At 46.3% G+C, this 20,005-nt stretch overlaps 1 protein-coding gene across 10 annotated transcripts; it reads left to right on the top strand.

The window, feature by feature from the left end:
• Positions 1-1,227: 1,227 nt before the first annotated feature.
• On the top strand, positions 1,228-19,913 carry GSG1 (germ cell associated 1). Of its 10 annotated transcripts, none has more exons than XM_015151170.3 (7): positions 1,228-1,436; positions 13,846-14,164; positions 15,381-15,449; positions 15,750-15,797; positions 16,597-16,749; positions 17,396-17,507; positions 19,431-19,913. In XM_015151170.3, exons 1-7 carry the CDS (start codon positions 1,389-1,391, stop codon positions 19,771-19,773), a joined length of 1,092 nt encoding a protein of 363 aa, XP_015006656.2. In that variant the 5' UTR covers positions 1,228-1,388; the 3' UTR covers positions 19,774-19,913. The 10 variants fall into 10 exon arrangements, with proteins under 10 accessions (XP_015006656.2, XP_077809786.1, XP_077809792.1 ...); XM_077953660.1 differs by having other exon boundaries at positions 17,369-17,507; XM_077953666.1 differs by having other exon boundaries at positions 15,750-15,917.
• The last annotated feature ends 92 nt before the right edge of the window (positions 19,914-20,005 follow it).

Here is a 20,005-nt window from a genome sequence, read left to right as displayed (position 1 = left end):
TTGCTGATAATATGAAACTATACCCAGAAACCTTAAAGATTCCACCAAAAAACTCCTAGTCTTGGTAAACTTCTGCAAAGTCTTAGGCTATAAAATCAATGCACAAGCACTATATTAAGCATGATAGAAGTAAAAAAGCAGATTCTGTCCTCAAGCAACTTAGAATTTCACGAGAAACAGACTAACACACTGAAAGCAAAGCAGGCATGCTGTGTGAGCGCAGAGGAAATGGGGAGTGAGGAAGAGCCACAAGGTGCTGAGACTGGAATCATGTGCCCTGAGGTTGTGTAAGATTTAGGCGGGGCAGCAAGGAGGAGGAAGGGATCCCAGTGAGGGGAGCCCTGGCAAAAGCTCAGAGGAGGACTGAGTGTGACAGGTTTCACAGGGCAGAGGGCCCTGTCCAGACTGTGAGCTGGAATCCTGGATGAGGCCAACATTACACCTTCTTCCAGTCTCCAAGAGTTATACCTCCTATTAACAGTCCCCAGACACTAATTATGGATTCATTAAAATGATGTTAGTGAATGTTTACTGGGTTTCCAGATACTAGTCCTTTAGAAGGGTAATTTCTGTACATTGTTACCTTTTCAGAGAATGGCCTTGAGTTGTGCCATCCAATACGGTAGCTACTTGCCACGTGTGGCTGTGGAGCCCTTATGATATGGACAGTGTAACTGAGCAACTGAATTTCTCATTTTATGTAATCTGAATTCATTAAATTTTAATTTTAAAATGAAAGCAGTATAAAATACTTTTCATTAAACCCAACTTTATTGTTTGGGGAGGGCTACATTTTAAACATAGTATTGTATAGCATATGATTGCTGTATCGCCGTATGTGTGTCCAATTTACTTTTTTTTAATGTGGCTACTAGAAAATTTTAAGTGACATATGCTGCTCACATTGCATTTGGCTTTGACAGCACTGGTCTAGAGTCTCACAACTCAGTGTGGTCTGGCTGGACTCGCATGAGAGCCATCCCAGACCTTCAGGACCTGCACTTGAGTAGGCTCCCCAGGTGAATCTTACGCACAATAAGAGAAGCAGTGATCTGGACGACCTCAGAAGACATCCAGCCACTGGCAGGTACCCAGCATGACCCCCCAATCCTTCTGGGGCTGGAAAGAGGAGGAGGCTGAGGGAGCAACAAGGAGACCCCTGCCTGCCATTGTGACATCACAGAGTAAACCCCCTGAGTCACCTAGCCCCGCCCTGGCTGGTGTCCTGCCCTCAGGACATCCTCTCCAATCCACCACACACCACCTTACCCCTCTGCTGGCAAGAGGGGAGCTGATTCATCCTCACGCTAAACACCCATTCTACCCAACTGATTGAGACAGAACAGAAGATAAACTGAAACTTCTCTGCCTTCGCACTGCAAGAGTGAATGAGCGATTCCTCTCAACTGACTCAAAATGTTTGCCTCACCCAGGAGGTAGGTACATGGATTTTGAAATCTCATGAACATCTCGTACACATACTTACTTACTGCTGGATTTGTAACACAGGTTACACTAACTCATCAATTTCATGTATTTCACATGGTCACAGTAAGGAGCTTGGAAATGCACTATAGGGTTCTACAAAATGGAATGAAAATGTGTTACTCAGCCCAGTTTTCATAGATAAAACTGGTATGTCCATACCTTAGCCTATTACCTTTTCATCTTCCTTCATTAAAACTTCCATTTCTTCTTCCCTTGCCTCATCGTCTTCCTTCTCCTCTCTGTTCCCAGGGCTCCCTATGCCTCTCCTTTTTTCCTTTCATCTGTATTATTCTTGTTGCCAAAATCTGGAGCCCGGTAAAGGCCCAGTAGTGGTGGCAACAATAGAGCTGTGTGTCACAGTGAGCTGGAAGAGCAGACATCAAGCTCTATGCCAGAGAACAGTGGGGCACCCCCAAAGTCCTGCTGGAAACCAGCTCTGATCTGGAACTGGGAAGGACAACACACGGTCGAGCTCTTTCTGGTCTCAGAGAATCCAGGAGAGTCTTCAGGGATCCTTCTAGACCCGGGCAGACTCTCACACTCTGCAGAGAAGTTGCGGCTTGTTTAGGATTTGACCTACATTCAGAAACGACCAGCCTCCCAATTTTCAGCTCTAAGGATTACTTAAAAAAACAAATGGTGTTCATTCGCAAATATCTTGCCTTTCTCATGAGAGAAAAATGAAGCTTGTGATTAGCCAGCAAACTAGCACATACACAAACTCACACACACGTACACACACACACTCCAACGGAGGGAGCAATGTGGTGTGTAGTTGACCAGCTGGAAGTTAGGATCTCAAAGGAAAGAACAGGATAACTTAAGAGGTGCTTCTGGGACTGCAGAGCTGAGCTGGTGGTTCTGAAGAGCCATCGGGGTGTGGGCTCAGGCAGTTTCCCTGATTCAGAAGCAGCCCAAAGTGAACAGATGATAAAGAAGTGGATGTGAACATGATAGAAAAAGCCAGTCACGGCTTAGAATAAATTTTATTATTGTTCTTTATCAGTGGTTTTCTAGGAGAGACACAGAGGGAATATGGGAGCGTCTGGTTGCTAATATATACCTGAGAGGTATAAAGTACACTTACTCCATTGCCTCATTCTGCAGGAGGTCCCATAATCTGGCCTGCAATCTGTACATTTTGTTAAAGGTGACTGTGCCTTGGCTTTTACTGAGTGGCAGCCTGGTGATGAGTCAGGCGAACAGTCCTCAAAGATTGCCAATGTTGACTCTACCATTTACTAGCTTTGTGGCCTTGAGCAAGTCAAACCCTCTGAATCGGAACCCTCATTTGTAGAGTAGGGATGCCACGTCTCTTTCACGCTGGTTGTGAGGATTAAGGAAGATGTCTGAAGGGTCTAGCAAGGTGTCTGCTGGTAGCACACGTGCACTTCCCCTTCGTTGCTGCTTAGAGGCACTCTTCTACCTGTTTCGACTTTCACAGAAGGACAACTCTTTGCCCTCATTTACCCCGGAGGGTAAATTTAACCCTCTGGGAGGTTAAGTAACTTGGCCAAAATCCTCAGTGCAGTCGTGCATAGGGGTCGTAAATAGAACTCGGATCTGCTGAGGGGTCTGGGTGGCGAAGTCCCGCCCCTCGAGTCCTCCCAATGAGGTGCAGACATCCCCTTCCCGTAGAAGGGGAGCCTGGGACCCGTAGCGTTAGGAGGCAGGGGCAGGGAAATGCCTGACTTTGGACTCCCAGCAGCCCGACACATCCCGAGCCCTGGCCCACCCGCCTGGGTGTAAGGAATCCCTCCGACTACCCCGTCTCTCCCGCCCTCCCGCCCTCCCGCCCAGCCTCGCCAGGCCGCAGAGGGGCCGCGCCGCAGGTGGCCTAGCGCCCCGGCCCAGCTCCCGGACACACATGGCCCCGCCCTCCGCGGCTCGCCGGGTCCCTGGCCTGCCCTGGCAGTCCCTGCTCTCTGGGAGGACCCCCGGGACACGGTTCTCAGCCGACGCAGGAAGACCCAGAGGAAGAAACAGCCCGGGTCCCCCGCCCCACCCGGTCAGGAAGCCCTGGGTGGTTGGCGGCCGTGGGGCGGGGCCTCGCAAACAATGCCAAAGACGCCCAGCCCGTCGCCGCGGCAACGCGCCCCGTTGCTAGGCGACCGGGCGCCGTAGTAAACGGGAGGGGGCGCATTACTCATTGCGGTGGGAGGGCGCGCTCGGAAGTGGAGATGGCGCGGCCCAGGCACCCCCGAGAGGCCCCACCCGTTACGCCCCCGCCCCGCCCCGCGGTCCCCAAAAGCCCCCGACCCCAGCCGGCCCGCGGGAGCCGTCACCCGCGCGTGAGCGATTGCCCCACAGGAAGTGCAGATGTGGCTGCCCCTCTGATTCACTCCAGCTGCTTGGGGCCTGGAAGAAAGGCGGCTTCCTCTCCTGGAAATGACTGCGTTAGCAAAAGTCCTCAAACAATTCCATTAAAAGGCGGAAAGGGAAAGACGAGAACGAGGTCCCGAAACGCTTTTCCAGGGTCCTTCCCACTGAATTGAAGTGTTCCCAACACTCGGGATCTACGTTAGGACGACTAGAGTCATTTGATTGTGTGACCATTTGAGGTGATGTGGCCCCTTAAATGTGGTTACAGCTAAGAATAAATCCTGGAGCTGTGTCCTACAGTGATGTAGTCATTTTGAACACTAAGCATGGGCATTTTGGTGGCATTACTCTTCCCTTCCGAGTTGGGAAACAAATGTGAAAATGTCCCGTGTGAAGACCTTCTTTGTCTTCATCAGTGAAGGAGCTGAAGGTCAGGCACTGATGTAAACATTGCAGTTAGAGCAGCAAAAGCTCAGAAGGTTGGAGATACATCATCCAAAATGGCTCTAATCGGTAGGGGACCACCCAGCTTGGAAAAGGATATAACATTTCCAATCTGTCACTGTTTTTTGAGCAATCTGTTTGTCCCCTGATCTCTGTGCACTAAAGATAATATACTATTTCATGAGATAATCACTGTTTTCTGGGCTTTGCTCATTTAAAAGCAGGAATGTTTCCACAGGTGAGAGGAAATGGATTGGCAGAGAATCTGTTTGATGAAACTCTGGGTGCATCTGCGTAAAAAGGCTTAGGGTGTGCCTGTGGACCCAGGACTTCCTTTGTAGCTTCTCACTGCTCTTACATATGTGAATCCGGAAGCATCCTGTTTCCTTTAGCAACAGAAGGCTGTTTGGACACACTTCTTTATTCACATCTTCACTCAGGATTCCTAATTGTATCCATAAGCCTTTTTGCATTACAAACCTCATTCATTCATTTATAGATGTTAAAACACTGCTAGGCTCTGAGGATAAACAATGAATAAAACATAGCTGCTACTATATCAAGCAACTTACAGTCAAATGAGCATAACAGACAGGAAAGCCATGTGATGAGTTACATGAGAGAGGCACATGCTAGAACATGCAGGAGCAGAGAACAGGGGCAGGCATGGTCATCAGACCAGTGATAGCTGAAACATTTACACCCCACTCCAGCCTTTGTCTACTGAGTAATAGAAAGAAGTTAATGGCGCGTGGGTCGGAAATCTAGCTCCTGGCAGGATAGAGATACTCCTGCCAGGGAGAGAAAACAAACCTTTCCGGGAAGATGCCAGTATGGATGATGTGAAGAAAAAAGAAACAAACCAAACAAACAAACAAACAAAGAAAAACACCGGATCCCTTAGCCCCAGGCCTTGGCATTAGGGAAGTGGTGTGATATATAACCTGCTTTCCGGCTCAGCATTCACGCTTGTCATTTAATCACCCCTAACCTGCAGTGAACTCACAAAACAATAAATTGCATTCCCATTTACAAAGTATGTGTAGGTGCCCCAAGACCACTGTTTTCTCTTGATGCACAGCCTAGTAAATGTGGTTTTGTCCAGCACAGGGAACAGGGACTGAGGACCTTAGCAAATATGGGTTATCCCCCACCGTTGGCCTTGTGGTGTCATAAATTATGAGGTGCATATATATTCCTGCGGAGGTCATCTTGGAATGATCACAGTCCAAAATGCCAGAGCTAAATACTGTTTTTAGGTGTGGAATCTTCGTGTCTGTGCTGAGTCATGAGCTTCTGAGCCGAACCTAATTATATTTATGTCGCATTGACTAGCAATTACTTCTTCTGTTCTAAGAGAGGAAAGGGAAGAAAAAAATATTAACATGCCCAAATTACAATGAAAGGAAGTGAGTGGGATGCTGGGCTCTGATGTTTGTGGCCAGGCAGAAAAACTCATGTTTTGTCAAAAAGAGGAAATTAGACGTTGTGGTCCAGGGTCCTTGGGGAGGGGGAGATCAAGACTGGTCACATTCAGCAGCCAGGCAGCCAAGTACGCACACAAAATGCACAGCTTCCTAAGGGGTGGACCCAGGCTTTGTGGAGGCCTAAAATAATATAATTTTGGAGGCCCTCTTTAAGAAAAAGAGTGCATAATTACAAGTGTAAATTAGGTAACAAGGTTTTAGAAGAGGTGGAGGGAGTAGGGGACATGGAAGCTGAAGCTTCACTTATTAGCTTCACTCTAAATAAATCCACCCCTGAGCCTCCTCATATAACACACTTAAGAGCCTGCCACTCCCATCCCCATTTCCCTGGAGAAGGCGAACTTCAGGCTATTAAGGCACAGGGGGTGCGGTTTATGAGCAGAGGCAATAAAAACCAAAGACATAAGACCGTGCCAAACAGTGACTCAAGCGGGCTATGAGAAGTGTCTGCAAGTATTTGAAGGGTGTAAGCACAGAGAGGGGAAAATAATTGTTCACTGTTCTGGGGTGGAAAGACAATGAAGATACAATTAAGTAAAGAAAAATGTGCACAAAACTCATCAGGAAACATTGGCTAACTGTATTTTCTGATACTGTGGAGTTGTATTTCCCATGGGAAGTATATGAGGATCTACTGAGTCACTGAAGCTGGAACTGGCCGCACAAAAAAAAAAAAAAAAAAGTGCTACAGGAAACAATCCTACAAGACTCCTATAGGGAGTGGCTGGATGCCCCAAAGTTCAGCCTGAGCCCTGAATTCCACAGGGCTGACACATGGCATTCTGTAGATTAGCAGGCAGGGAGGATGCCAAATTTAAAAAAAAAAGGATCCTATGGGGAGGAGCAGCCACCTCCACCCACATTTTGCCGACTGGTGGGGGAAGCACGTGACGGAAGCGGAAACGATGAGGGGATAGCGCCACCCAGCGTTATGATGAAACTACTAGCTAGGAAACCAACAGCCGATGCAACTGTAAAAAAAAAATAAAGAACACAAAATTCCTGCTTCTCCTCCCAAAGGAGAGTGGATTCTGTCACAATAAATAAAGGGTTGTTTGGGCGATGCAGAAAATATGCTTGAACATGGCACATGTTTATCAAATTTGCTTGTTAACATCAGTCTGAGGAGAGCAGACATTACAGGTGACAAAAGCAGGATCCAAAGCAACTCATTCAGCTAGAACGTGGACTAATTCAAACAGTTAAGTTCACAAGAACCTGCCTTTGATTCCCTAAACGAACTGCACAAATATAGAATGGGAAAAATACGGCCTCATGGCTAGTCTGGAAGAGGGGGAGGAAGGGCCAGGTGGGATACAGAGGGTTTTATTAAATGTAAGCCCAAAATGAGTCCAACAGGTACCATTTTACATGAATTCCCTGGGTATATATTAAGAACTTTCTAAAATTCCCAATCCCTGGGCCTCATCTAGAACTATTATGAAATCTCAGGGTGGATCCAGGAATCGGCATATTCTCCAGACTTCCAAAGGTTGTTCTGATACTCCATCAGAACTGAGAACAACTGCTCTAAAATGAAAGTGAGACCTTTAAGGAAGTTACATTTAAGACAAATGCAGTAGTTATAATGGAATATAGAAAGTGTTGTGAGAAGGCCGGGTGCAGTGGCTCACGCCTGTAATCCCAGCACTTTGGGAGGCCAAGGTGGGAGGACTGGTTGAGCCCAGGATTTTGAGACCGGCCCAGACAATACAGTGAGACCCTGTCTCTGCTAAAATTTAAAAAAATAATAATAATAAGTGTTGTGAGAGAGGTATAGTGTGACAAGGACCATGAGGAGGGAACTGTATGTCCTAGGGAGAAAAGAAACATTTTCAAAGAGTGGATGACTTTTTAGACTAATTTCGTTGAGAGGCAGGCAGTTCACCAGATAAAAAAAGACTGAAGGCATTCCAGGCAGAAGGAAGAGTATCAGCAAAGGCTTGGAGGATGAAAGTCCATGCAGCGTTTAGGGACTCACAAACAGCGGCAGAATCTCTTTCAACGTTGGTGTCCCAATTAATTTGCACTTTTTTTTTTTTTTTTTTTTTTGAAATGGAGTCTCGTTCTGTGGCCCAGGTTGGAGGGCAGTGGCACAATCTCGGCTCACTGCAACCTCTGTCTCCCGGGTTCAAGAGATTCTCCTGCCTCAGCCTCCCAAGTAGTTGGGATTACAGGTGCCTGCCACAATGCCTGGCTTTTTTTTTTTTTTTTTTTTTTGTATTTTTAAGTACGGACAGGGTGTCACTATGTTGACCAGGCTGGTCTCGAACTCCTCACCTCAAGTGATCCAACTGCCTTGGCCTCCCAAAGTGCTGGGATTGCAGGCATGAACCATCGGGCCCAGCTGTTTGTACAATTTTGAGGAGAAAAAGAACAACTTGTACTTCTGACTGACTGGTGGCAAGAAGATGTGCAAACGACCCCTTACTGGTCTGTCAGATTACTTTCTCAACATTTTAGAAACTCTTTTTTGAAATATAAAATATTGTCATTCCTTTGCCTGAAGGTTGGGAGAGGAATGGTAAATAGCCATGGCCTTCCGGATCCTGGAATTCATTTATCTCCAATCCTATCTGCATCCTCACCCCATCCCCAGCCAACACTCTCACTCAGCATTCCATGTGTAGAGGAGATACTTAATAGTACTTATTCTAATGTTCTAACTGGAAGGTGGAGACCACCCATGGAACGGGGAAACTATTTCCTGTTCATGGCTCCGTGAGGCCCTGACATTGCAGAGAACAGAGTTTCTTCAAAGGGCTGGGAAACCCTACTCAAGGGAAGGTAAACTTCTGCAATAATGGTGACCTGCCATATCTTCATGTCTGCCATAAATTCAAGCCCAATCTATTCACTCCAGTTACCTACAGAATGGCAGGCAGTGGAAACTAAACCATCATTTACTTTTTAAAGAAATTTTCCTCTGCAAATTGCACGTCCTTGCTTCTTTATGCTTAATCCCGGATCCCCATTGGCAAGCTCTCTGGTGTAATCTCCCAGAACAGCTGGGCCCTGATTGCCTTGTCAATTATTAAATGCCCATGTTCCCTGTAAGGCAGCATTTAATCATGAGGCACTCCAAAGAATATGAGATAGAAAGGGAGGGGTAGGAGGAGAGGAAGGAGGGTAGGAAGACAGTTTGTATTCTTGCAACGTTAAACCAAAGGGACTTGGAGTGCAGATGGCATCCTTCGGTTCTTCCAGACAAGCTGCAAGACGCTGACCATGGCCAAGGTAACCGGCTTCCCCTCATATTGCTCAAGGGATGCAGTCTACAGCTATTTTGTACCTGGCTCTTTTTATGCACCTGCCTCATCGATTTGTTGTCCTTTCTAGCCTATGCTAATTTTGGGTTACTCTGTTGATATATGTTGATGGAAGGGTTACTGATTATACATAGGCGCCTACGCACTTCCTAATGATCTAAGGGCCCAAGTGTTAGAGAAACCACTCTGTCCCTTTTCCAGAGAGTCAAGAGTCACCTTGGTATAGGATCTGTTGCATACGCAAAGATAGAGTTGTTCTTATGGTCATTACTTCTTCAGAATCACTTTATGGAAACCATTGCAAAATTAGATTTGTTCTTCCAATTCAAGAGGTAATTGGATCCTAGCAGGGAAAGGCATGTTTGGAGAAAGGAGTAAAGTATGTGACAAAGGGCATGGTACTATAGGTGTTGAAGATCATTCTTGAAAATTCTCGAGTGAAATTATCATTTGATATCACGAAGATGATTTTTGAATGAGGTTCCTTGTGTCTCTGCCTGGTGGACACTCCTTCCGGAAGGAACCTCTTTGAGCTTCAGTCCAAGCTCTTTTTTATTCTTTGTTTCTCACATTGCCTCTTCCTTAAATTGGTTGTCACCTTGTTGCCACAAAGTGGGTGTATCTTAGCACAGGGTTCATTATTCTTTCTTATTTCTGAATAACCCCGAGAATAACTTGCAAATATATGTAACTTGAAGTGGATTGAATGTGGAGTAAAAATCTTGCAAGTGTAACTTGAAACGGATTGAGTGTGGAGTTAAAATCTGACATGATAATTGACAAATTTCCAAACCAGACTGAAAATGATTGTTGAAAAATGAATGCTGAGGTCACAAAAGTTAGAATTGCCTAAGTCTTTAGGTCAGTCTTTACACTAAATAGTTAGTGAAGATGTTTTACCTGGAAATCCATTTCTTATTCAAGCAATGTAAGAATTATTAGAAAAGGATGACTCACAGTAAGAGAATGATGACTAAAACCAATAGGATTTTCATAACTAAAACCAAGATGAAAACATTTTAGGAAAGGGGAACTGGGCAACATAGGACTTCAGTGTCTGGCAATAGAAAATCTTCCCTCCTCCCAGATGCTGCAGATAATTTGTCCTTAGTCAAGGTCACCCAGAGTCTTGCAAGAACTGACAATTCTTGGCAGAGTTCATTTGTTGAGTGCTTTTAAAAGTAAAATCATATTAGCAGATTGCTTTTCAGAAGTTGTCTTTATCATGTTTTGTATATTGGTTTTACATGCATATGATCTTTGTGTATTTCTTATTGCCATAAATAATAAGCACTTTGTGATATGCACTGTCTTAGTCCCTGGAAATTCTGAAGAACAAATTGTTTCATTTCTAAGGTAAAGTTCTCCGTTAATGTAGAAACATTAAGTTGGGCGTGATAAGGGAGGGAAATTTATGGGCCTGTCCATTTAACTATGGTTTTATTTATGGCTCTTAAGCTAAGCAGATTTAAGTCTGATTAATTCTGATATGAAGGATCCCCTGGAAAGCTCAAGAAGGTTTACTTTAAGAAGCGTCTGTCAGCAACTAAGCATGGGCTTCTTTTCTGTTCAGTGTGCATTAATATGACTGTATAAACTGCTCTAACACAAAGTGAGAGACTTGCCAAATTACTCCTCTAAGTCAAATTAAATCTGGCTCCAAGCCACCACTCAACAAAGTTGGCAGTCTAATACTGGTCATATTTTAGCTTGCCCTCCTATTCTCTTAGGCTGAAAATGACATAGAGAGTAGGGGCTCCAGCCAGAGCCATCCGGGGGGCTTCAGTTCTTTCGGCAGCCTCCTCTAGGTCCCCACCGTGAGGCAGGCACTTCTGCACCAGGCTGGAAGACACCGCCCTCCAGGTTCCTCTCCACCGACCAAGGGCTTGGCTGCCGACACCCTACCCATGGCTCTGTGGACACCAAACCTGCTGTCCAGCCTACACAGGCACCACAATTTCAAATGCGAGCATTTGAAATTCTATTGTCTCTGTGGCAGTGGATGGAAGCTGGGCCTGGCTGCTACCTCTCCCAGAACCAGAAGCCCCATCTCCTCTCCAAAGGTTTCCATAGCCCCACATCCCAGTAGGTTCACTGCCCTCTTTTATCCTCCAGGCCCCAAAGCATCCATCTGCTTCCCCCGGAGGTTTCCAGTTTAATATTCATTGCCATACTCCTTTCAGAGGAATCTATAATGCAGGGAAGAGGACACCAATAGCTCACTACATTGTTACAATAGCAAACGCTTCAGCAAGTCAGTGCTACTACCTGTCAGTGAAGACAAAGCCAAAAACGATTACCACGAAGAGCATTTGGAATGCTCCCAATTCTTTTTTCTAAACTTTTATATAAAGTTGAGACTTTATATAAAAGTTTTCCAGAAGTTGTCAATTGCCTTGTCAATTATTAATTATATAATTATATATTTATATATGTGTATATATATTATTATTTTATATAAAGTTAAAAGTTTATATAAACTGTTATGTAAAAGTTTATATAACCGGCCAGGTGCAGTGGCTCACACCTGTAATCCCAGCACTTTGGGAGGCCGAAGCGGGCAGATCACTTGAGATCAGGAGATCAAGACCAGCCTGGCCAACATGGTGAAACCCCATCTCTACTAAAAAAAAATACAAAAAAATTAGTCGGCGCTTGTAATCCCAGCTACTCGGGAGGCTGAAGTAGGAGAATCTCTTGAACCCAGGAGGTGGAGGTTGTGGTGAGCCGAGATTGTGCCATCGCACCCCAGCCTGGGCAACAAGAGTGAAACTCTGTCTCAAAAAAAAAAAAAAAAAGTTTATATAACCTCTGACTGAGGTCATTGCTATCTGATGCTTATTCAGAACATCCTCAATTTACTCAGTCATTTAGTATTGAGTGTCTAATGTGTAAAATACTGTGCTAGTTGCTGTGGGAAAGATAAAAATCACAAAGACACATTTGCTACCTAATGGCAGCTTGAAATCTTGAAAGCTTGAAGACATGACCAAAAATAAATATGAAAAGAATACCATTAAGAAGGCACATACCACAGTCCTTGAAGCCCTTCCAAGCCTCACTTCCCATGGAAGGTGCTGTTTAGGGGATGTCCCTGAAGCAATTGGGACTTGGGGTGAGCCCCAGAGGGGCAGGACTTCAGTAGACAGGGCCTGGCCAGCAGTGGTATTAATATTTGCAGCAATCCACCTTCTCTCTCTCTTGCTCAATCTGCTGGTCCAAGAACTCCAGGTAGTGGCTGCTGGCAGATCCATCACTGCTACTCAGAATGATCCCCCTGCTGTTTGTTGGTGGGGTCATTATGGCACTTACCATAAAGGTACACACAGACACACACACACACACACACACCCTCCCTAGGATTTGCTAGCTGGAGGCTATGTTGATTCTACTCTCACCATTTGAAGCAGAAATGGAAGATTTTAATACGTTCACATCCAATTCATTCTGACTTCTGCATTCATCATTCTAATTTGTCATATCTGGTGGATCACCTTTATCCTACTTCTGTGTATTGCTGCATATCATGCCCAGAGACCAGCCCCTGTCATTCAATCTACGCAAATCACCGCTTTTCTGCGGTTGGACCTGTGTAAGGTCAACTTGAAGAAGCATCATCCCCGCGTTGTGTAGTCGCCAGGAGAAAACTTTCCTTTTGCCCTCCGAAGGTTCACTGAAAATCACTGACAAGAGGCAGATTAATAGGAGAAAAAACATACAAGTTTATTTGATCATAGTTTCACATGACAAGGGATCCTTCAGAATGAAGACCCAAAGATGCAGGGAAAATTGTCTGTTTTTATGCTGAGTTTCAAAAAAGTATGGACAGTCACGTAGAAATATGATTGGACATCAAGGACATGATCTACTGTTTTTTTGTTTATTGATTGTTCTTTATTTTTTAGAGACAGATAGTCCAGACTGGGGTGCAATGGCACAGACTGCACTCTGTAAAACAGACTTTAGAGACAGTCTGTTGCCCAGACTGGAGTGCAGTGGCATGATCATGGCTCACTGCAGCCTCGACCTCCTGGGCTCAGGTGATCCTCTCACCTCAGCCTCAAAAGTAAGCTGGGACTACAGGCACGCACCATCATGCCCGGCTAATTTTTCATAGTGACAGGGTCTCACTATGTTACCCAGGCTGGTCATGAATTCCTGAACTCAAGCAACCCTCCCACCTCTGGGAGGGATTATGGTGCTAGGATTACAGGCGTGAGCCACTGCATCTGGCCTGATCTAATAACGTTAATAGACCGCGTGGGGGAAACCCAGCAAGGCCTGCTTCTCGTTGGCCTCTGTGAGCCTGCATTTCTTCCTTCCAGGTGTGGGGCGCGACCCTCTCTGGAATGGGAGTCTTATGACCTACAGTCACACAAGCTAGGTCAGAAAACTTCTTCAGGGTCCGTTTGTACACGGAAAGGCAGAGGGAAAGTTAGATTACTATTTTTAGGTTTTATGGCTGGCTCTGGGGAAAGGGGCTCTGGTTTCTATGACCCACCTTGAGGCAGAGGGATCCTAGTTTCTGTGGCTAGCCTCGGGCAAGAGTGGGACTGAGACAGGAGGACAGGAGAAGGTCAGAGAGAGCTGCTCTGAGGCCCCCGTGCGGGCATATGGTTTTCTGAGACCCTCCGGGTGCTGGCTGCAGACCACTCCTGAAGCCGGGCTTCCATGCGGCCCCTGGAGAAAACTGGCAGAGGAGGGTTGTGCCTATCCGCCTTGGGGGGGTATGGCTTGAGCAGAGGGAGCACAGGGAAAGGCGGCCAAATCTCCGAGGCGACTCTGAGTCAAGCTCCCTTGCTCCCTTCCCTTCCACTTGTGCTTGTCTATTACAGATGGAGCTCGCGAAGGCCTTCTCTGGCCAGCGGACACTCCTATCTGCCGTCCTCAGCATGCTATCACTCAGCTTCTCCACAATATCCCTGCTCAGCAACTACTGGTTTGTGGGCACACAGAAGGTGCCCAAGCCCCTGTGCGAGAAAGGTCTGGCAGCCAAGTGCTTTGACATGCCAGTGTCCCTGGATGGAGATACCACCAACACATCCACCCAGGAGGTGGTACAATACAACTGGGAGACTGGGGATGACCGGTTCTCCTTCCGGAGCTTCCGGAGTGGCATATGGCTATCCTGTGAGGAAACTGTGGAAGAACCAGGTAGCCTCAATTCTGGGATATAAGAGCAACGGGGTCAGGGTGGGCAAGAGATCTAATGCAGGCATGGAAACCAGGTAGGCCCGCTTAGGGCTGGGGTTGCCCTGGGAAGTGCAGCCCACACCCCAGTGGGCCTCACCTCCTTCTCCCAGCACAGAACCTTCCACCTCTGTGTAGTGTCCTTCTCTATGGCAGCCCCTTTTAATAAGGTTGGCTTTTCACTTCCTCCCTCTGTAGTAGACTTGTGGGTTCAAAATAGCATGTTAAAAATAGAATTAACCTTAAAAGTTTCATTTAGACCATTCACATTATGAGAATTTCCGGTCTAGAGACCTAGAATTGCTGTTTAGAAACAAAACGGAGAGGAATATTGTAGGAAAGCCCTAGCTCTGCTCAACTGTGACCTCATACAAATAACTTTGTTTCCTTCTTTTTTTTTGAGACGGAGTTTCACTCTTGTTGCCCAGGTTGGAGTGCAATGGCACCATCTCGGCTCACTGCAACCTCCGCCTCCCAGGTTCAAGCAATTTTCCTGCCTCAGCCTCCCAAGTAGCTGGGATTACAGGCATATGCCACCATGCCCGGCTAATTTTGTATTTTTAGTAGAGATGGGGTTTCTCCATGTTGGTCACGCTGGGCTCCAACTCCCGACCTCAGGTGATCCGCCCACCTCGGCCTCCCAAAGTGCTTAAGATTACAGGCGTGAGCCATCACGCCCAGCCTATAACTTCGCTTCTATAGGCTTTGATTTGCTCATTTGTGAGATGAAAGCATCACAGTAGATAATCTTTACAGCCTTTTCCTGGCCCCAAAGTGTTTTATCATTCTAAGTATTACTGCTACCATTTAAAAGTGGGGGAACTGAAGCCAGCCAGCTAGGGTAACTAGATCACGTAAGGGAGCCCTCAAGGAACTGAAGGCAGATCTGCCAGATCTCCTGCCCCTCGGTGCACACTAGCAAAGCAGGCAGGTGCTGGTCGATGTGTGTTCCTCAGGTTTGGAGGAACGAGTTGAAGGCACCTCCTCTTCCCTGCCCAGAACACTGAGAGGTGACTCTGTGTCCTGGGAAGAAAGCACCTGGTAGTGAAGTTTTTCTAATGCCCAGAATCATGAACAATTTGATATCTGCTACTTCTCCCTATTTGAGCTAAAAGGGAGATGGAAGAGGAATTTTTTTAAAAAATGTATTTACATTTATATTTATTATTGTGCCACTTAGCACTGCTCCATCCCCAGTCCTGGAAACAATTTAGAGCCCTTCGGTCCAGTGGTACAGCGGCAGCAAAAGGTATTAGTTAACACTAAGATCGTTAACTCTTCAGGACACGGGAAATGGGAATATTAAGCTATGTAGGTGCTCTCAGGGAAACAGCTTCTGCATTATCAGAGATTGAAGAGAGAGAAATTCACCTGGGCTGACTCTTGGCTGTGCCATTCATTCACCCAGGTATTCTTTCCTGCTTTCCTGCTCTATGTGGGGCAGGTGCTGTCAGAGCAGAGGGAGCAGCGCCAGGTATGGGGTGGGGAAGGTTTTCATTCCAGCCATCCCCGGGAGCAGTTCCATGACGTTGCACCTTGTATGTTTCAGGGGAGAGGTGCCGAAGTTTCATTGAACTCACACCACCAACCGAGAGAGGTGAGAAAGGACTACTGGAATTTGCCACGTTGCAAGGCCCATGTCACCCCACTCTCCGATTTGGAGGGAAGCGGTTGATGGAGAAGGCTTCCCTCCCCTCCCCTCCCTTGGGGCTTTGTGGCAAGTATGTGTCTGATAAGGAATTTACAGTAGTTACCATTGACTTGAGCCTCTCCGGATCTAAACTGCACTGTGATCTCCCACTTTTCTCTTCTGAGCCCCACAGGGTGACACAAATTCCTCCTTGAACTGACTTTCATTCATATGCAGGAACGCAAAAAAAGGAACAGCGGGGATAAATAAGATTCACAAATAGAAAACCACCAACAGCGCTAACCTACTCTTGTTGCCAAGTAACCGTGTAGGAAGGCTTAGGTTTTTCCTCCTTCTCCTCCACTATTATTATATTATTATTTGGTCAAATGAAAGGAGTGAAGAAAGGAGGCAGGGAGGGAACCGTCCCAAAATTAAATGAGGAAAAAGAGGACAAAAATGATAACTAGAGCAACATTATTTCCCTGCAGGATTTATGAAAATTCGATGATTTCTTCTCAAATCTCCCCAACAGTATTGACAGTCGGTCAAACTTACTTGGGTATATACTGGTTATAGAGTAGGAGCTGTGAGCGACGTCAAAGAACCAGAATGAAGTAATGGTCCTCCCTGGTTTCAGCTGTGCCTCATTCTCCCCTTCTCGGATGCTGCTAGGGTCTTAACTCCTAATAGGCATCCTATGCTCACCGTTTGTTCACTTTTTTAACTGAGGGTGAGCGCTCCCTCTTCCTCTGGTTTCTGGCAGAAATCCTATGGTTATCCCTGGGAACGCAGATCACCTACATCGGACTTCAATTCATCAGCTTCCTCCTGCTACTAACGGACTTGCTACTTACTGCGAACCCTGCCTGTGGGCTCAAACTGAGCGCCTTTGCTGCTGTTTCCTCTGTGCTGTCAGGTGAGTTGCTCCTGGAGTGGAAGGGGGTGATTGGCCCTGGCCACCTTTGAAGCCCTAGCTGGAGGACTTGAGTCTTTGCCCTGAAGGGGAGAAGGAGCCCAAAGACAGTATAAAGAATGGAGGTAGGCATCTTTAATTTTAAATTGAAGTAACATGTAAAATTGTATATTGGATCACCATGTACTTTACAAAATGATTTACCTCTAGGTTCCTTTATTTGCAAGCTTTCTCAATATGTAAAATCTATTGTTTGGGTTACTTTTCAGCTGTGACATACACACAGCTTTTCAAGACCAGTCTCCATTGGATAAAGTGAGAGATGCACATATGAAATGAAGAATTAAGCCAACATTGGGGTGTGGGTGGGAAGGAGTAGGGGTGGGGTGCAATGGCCTTGGGTGCAGCATTGACTCAGACTTTTTCCATAGCTCTCAGCCTGCAGTCTGGGATCACCTACTGCAAAGATGTGCATTTAAGGAGAAGCCCCCCTTGTGGATTACTCTTCAGGAAATGTGGTGGCATAGGGTAATGGGCTACTCCAACAGAGGCTGCGCCTGACTGCGAGAAGAGTGATCCAAAATCATACTCCTGGCAGATGGCATGAAAGCCTTTCTCTAAGGGCTCTGCCTTCCTGTTTCCTCTGTAGGTCTCTTGGGGATGGTGGCCCACATGATGTATTCACAAGTCTTCCAGGCGACTGCCAACTTGGGTCCGGAAGACTGGAGACCCCATGTTTGGAATTATGGCTGGGCCTTCTAGTAAGTGCTGTCATCTCCTGAACCTTTGTAGCCCCAGCCAACCTTCATGAGATTTTCTACCCCCAGCTAGATGCTTATTCGGTGAAGCCCTGCCTTCTCTTCATCCCTCATCCCAGGAGCCTGTCAACCACACACAGGGCTGCATCATCAGGACACATCCATTCTTCCCTGCCTTGAGTGGGTACAGGGAGGATTCCTCGAGGGTGTCTTGGGAGGATGTTATTTTGTCCAGTTTTCCTGCTCATCAGCTGTGGCAGTAGCCTCTTCACCTGGCATATATGTCACCCTGGGGAAACAAGACTGATTTTGTAGGCCTTATGGAAATGGGCTCTATTTTTTCTTAATGATTCAAGGTATTAGAGAACAGAGAAATCGAGAAATCACTTTGAAATTTGGATTGAATTGCATTCTCTGTAAATAGCTTACTCCTCTCCTCTTCACTTCCTTCTATATCCATTCTTATTCTATTGAACCGCGTTGGAAATAACACTTCACTACCACAGTCGTTCTCTAACCCTTAAAGAACTAAGGGGTCAGTCATTTTAGATTTCTCTTAAAAAGACAGCGACAGCAAACATCACGAGGCAACACATTCAAGTTAAATACTACCTTTGAGAGCTCTTACTTTCTCCCTTAAGGAGCACTCTTTATTCACAGCAAGTTGTCAACTTGTACTGATATTTACTAAGTGCTAAGTACTTTGAGAGCACTGAAAAAGACACAGTGATGGGCTCAAGTTTCCACTCAGAGAAGGAAGCCTGCACGTCTGTTGTGAGGCCCTATCCCGTTTCCCGTGGCACAATCTGTGCTAATAATTTGGGAGTCTGAGTCTACTCCACCAGCCAGGGCATCGGCTCAATGCAGTTCCCAGATCCAGCATTTCTCACCTTTTGTCTGTCTTCAGGCCATTCTTGGCATTACGGCTGTGGAGCTCAGGCTAGGCAACGCCTATCAATCAACTCCCAGAAGCATCCCAGACTGAACCTACTGCGTTTGTCAGAGGCAACAGATATGAACACACAGTGCCTGCATGTGACCTGGCTTTAACCATCACTTGGCCTCATGAAATCCCTCCCTAACCTCACAAAACTTCCTGTTTCCTGAGCTTCCCAGAACCACAGGGAGATTTAGGGATTTGATTTTCCAAGTTTTCAGGAATGTGTTTAATATAGTTCCCTAGTGTCTTCTTTTCCTTTCTTGAATCCATCCAGATTCCCTTAATCTCCAGCTCCTCTCCCATCCATTATGAACTCCTGTAAGCCAAAACCACACTGTTTTCATACGAAGCAAATTCCACTAGTACAACCTGTAATACCTCCTGATTTGTAGTAAATTTTTCCTGAATGACTTTCAGAGGCTCAACTTTGTGGACCCTAACACTGCTAAGTTCAAAACAAAGGAAGATGGAAGAGGGATGATTCCTCCCAGCATCTGAGTGGGGGGACATCTTTGGCAGAGTGTGTGTGTGTGTGTGTGTGTGTGTGTGTGTGTGTGTGTGTTGGGGTGGGAGAGGGAGGGTATGCAGTGGGTTATGTCCACTGCACACAGCTCAGCTTCAGGCCTGGGGAATCTTGGAGATTTTACAAGGGTCAATGCAGCTTGGGAAACAGGAGTCCAAATACACACAGACACACACACACAAAATAGGCACAGCAGATAGAAAAGGGCATGGCACCGACAACTCAACAATTCAGTGAAAACAAATCCATTAAGCTCCTAGTCTGATACTAGGACTACATGAGTCATTCTCTTTTTAGAAATCGGTAAGTTCTCTTCCCACAGTTCTTTACCTGAAACATGGTGGAAAGTCCCTAAATCCCTACAAGGCATTAAGCTAGTCTACTAGTAGGAAGAGGTCATGGCATTTTTCTCTCAAGAAAGTCCTATTCTTATTGTCCAATCTTTTTGTGCGTTTGTCCCTAGCATGGCCTGGCTCTCCTTCACCTGCTGCATGGCGTCAGCTGTCACCACCTTCAACACGTACACCAGGATGGTGCTGGAGTTCAAGTGCAAGCATAGTAAGAGCTTCAAGGAACCCCCGAACTGCCGACCACATCACCACCGGTGTTTCCCTCGGCAGCTGTCAAGTGCAGCCCCCACCACGGGTTCTTTGACCGGCTACCACCAGTATCATAATCAGCCCATCCACTCTGTCTCTGAGGGAGTCGACTTCTACTCTGAGCTGCGGAACAAGGGATTTCAACGAGAGGCCAGCCAGGAGCTGAAAGAAGCAGTTAGGTCATCTGTAGAGGAAGAGCAGTGTTAGGAGTTAAGCGGGTTTGGGGAGTAGGCTTGAGCCCCACCTTACACGTCTGCGGATTATCAACATGTGCTTAAGCCAACGTCCGTCTCTTGAGCATGGTTTTTAGAGGCTATGAATAAGGGTTATCTTTAAGTCCTAAGGGATTCCTGGGTGCCATGGCTCTCTTTTCCTCTACAGCTCCATCTCATTTCACCCACCCCACATCTCACACATCCAGAATTCCCTTTTTTACTGA

This window comes from Macaca mulatta, chromosome 11 (assembly GCF_049350105.2).
Source record: "Macaca mulatta isolate MMU2019108-1 chromosome 11, T2T-MMU8v2.0, whole genome shotgun sequence".
In the NCBI taxonomy this organism is placed as follows: domain Eukaryota; kingdom Metazoa; phylum Chordata; class Mammalia; order Primates; family Cercopithecidae; genus Macaca; species Macaca mulatta.
This window is presented reverse-complemented; position numbering and strand designations above follow the sequence as displayed.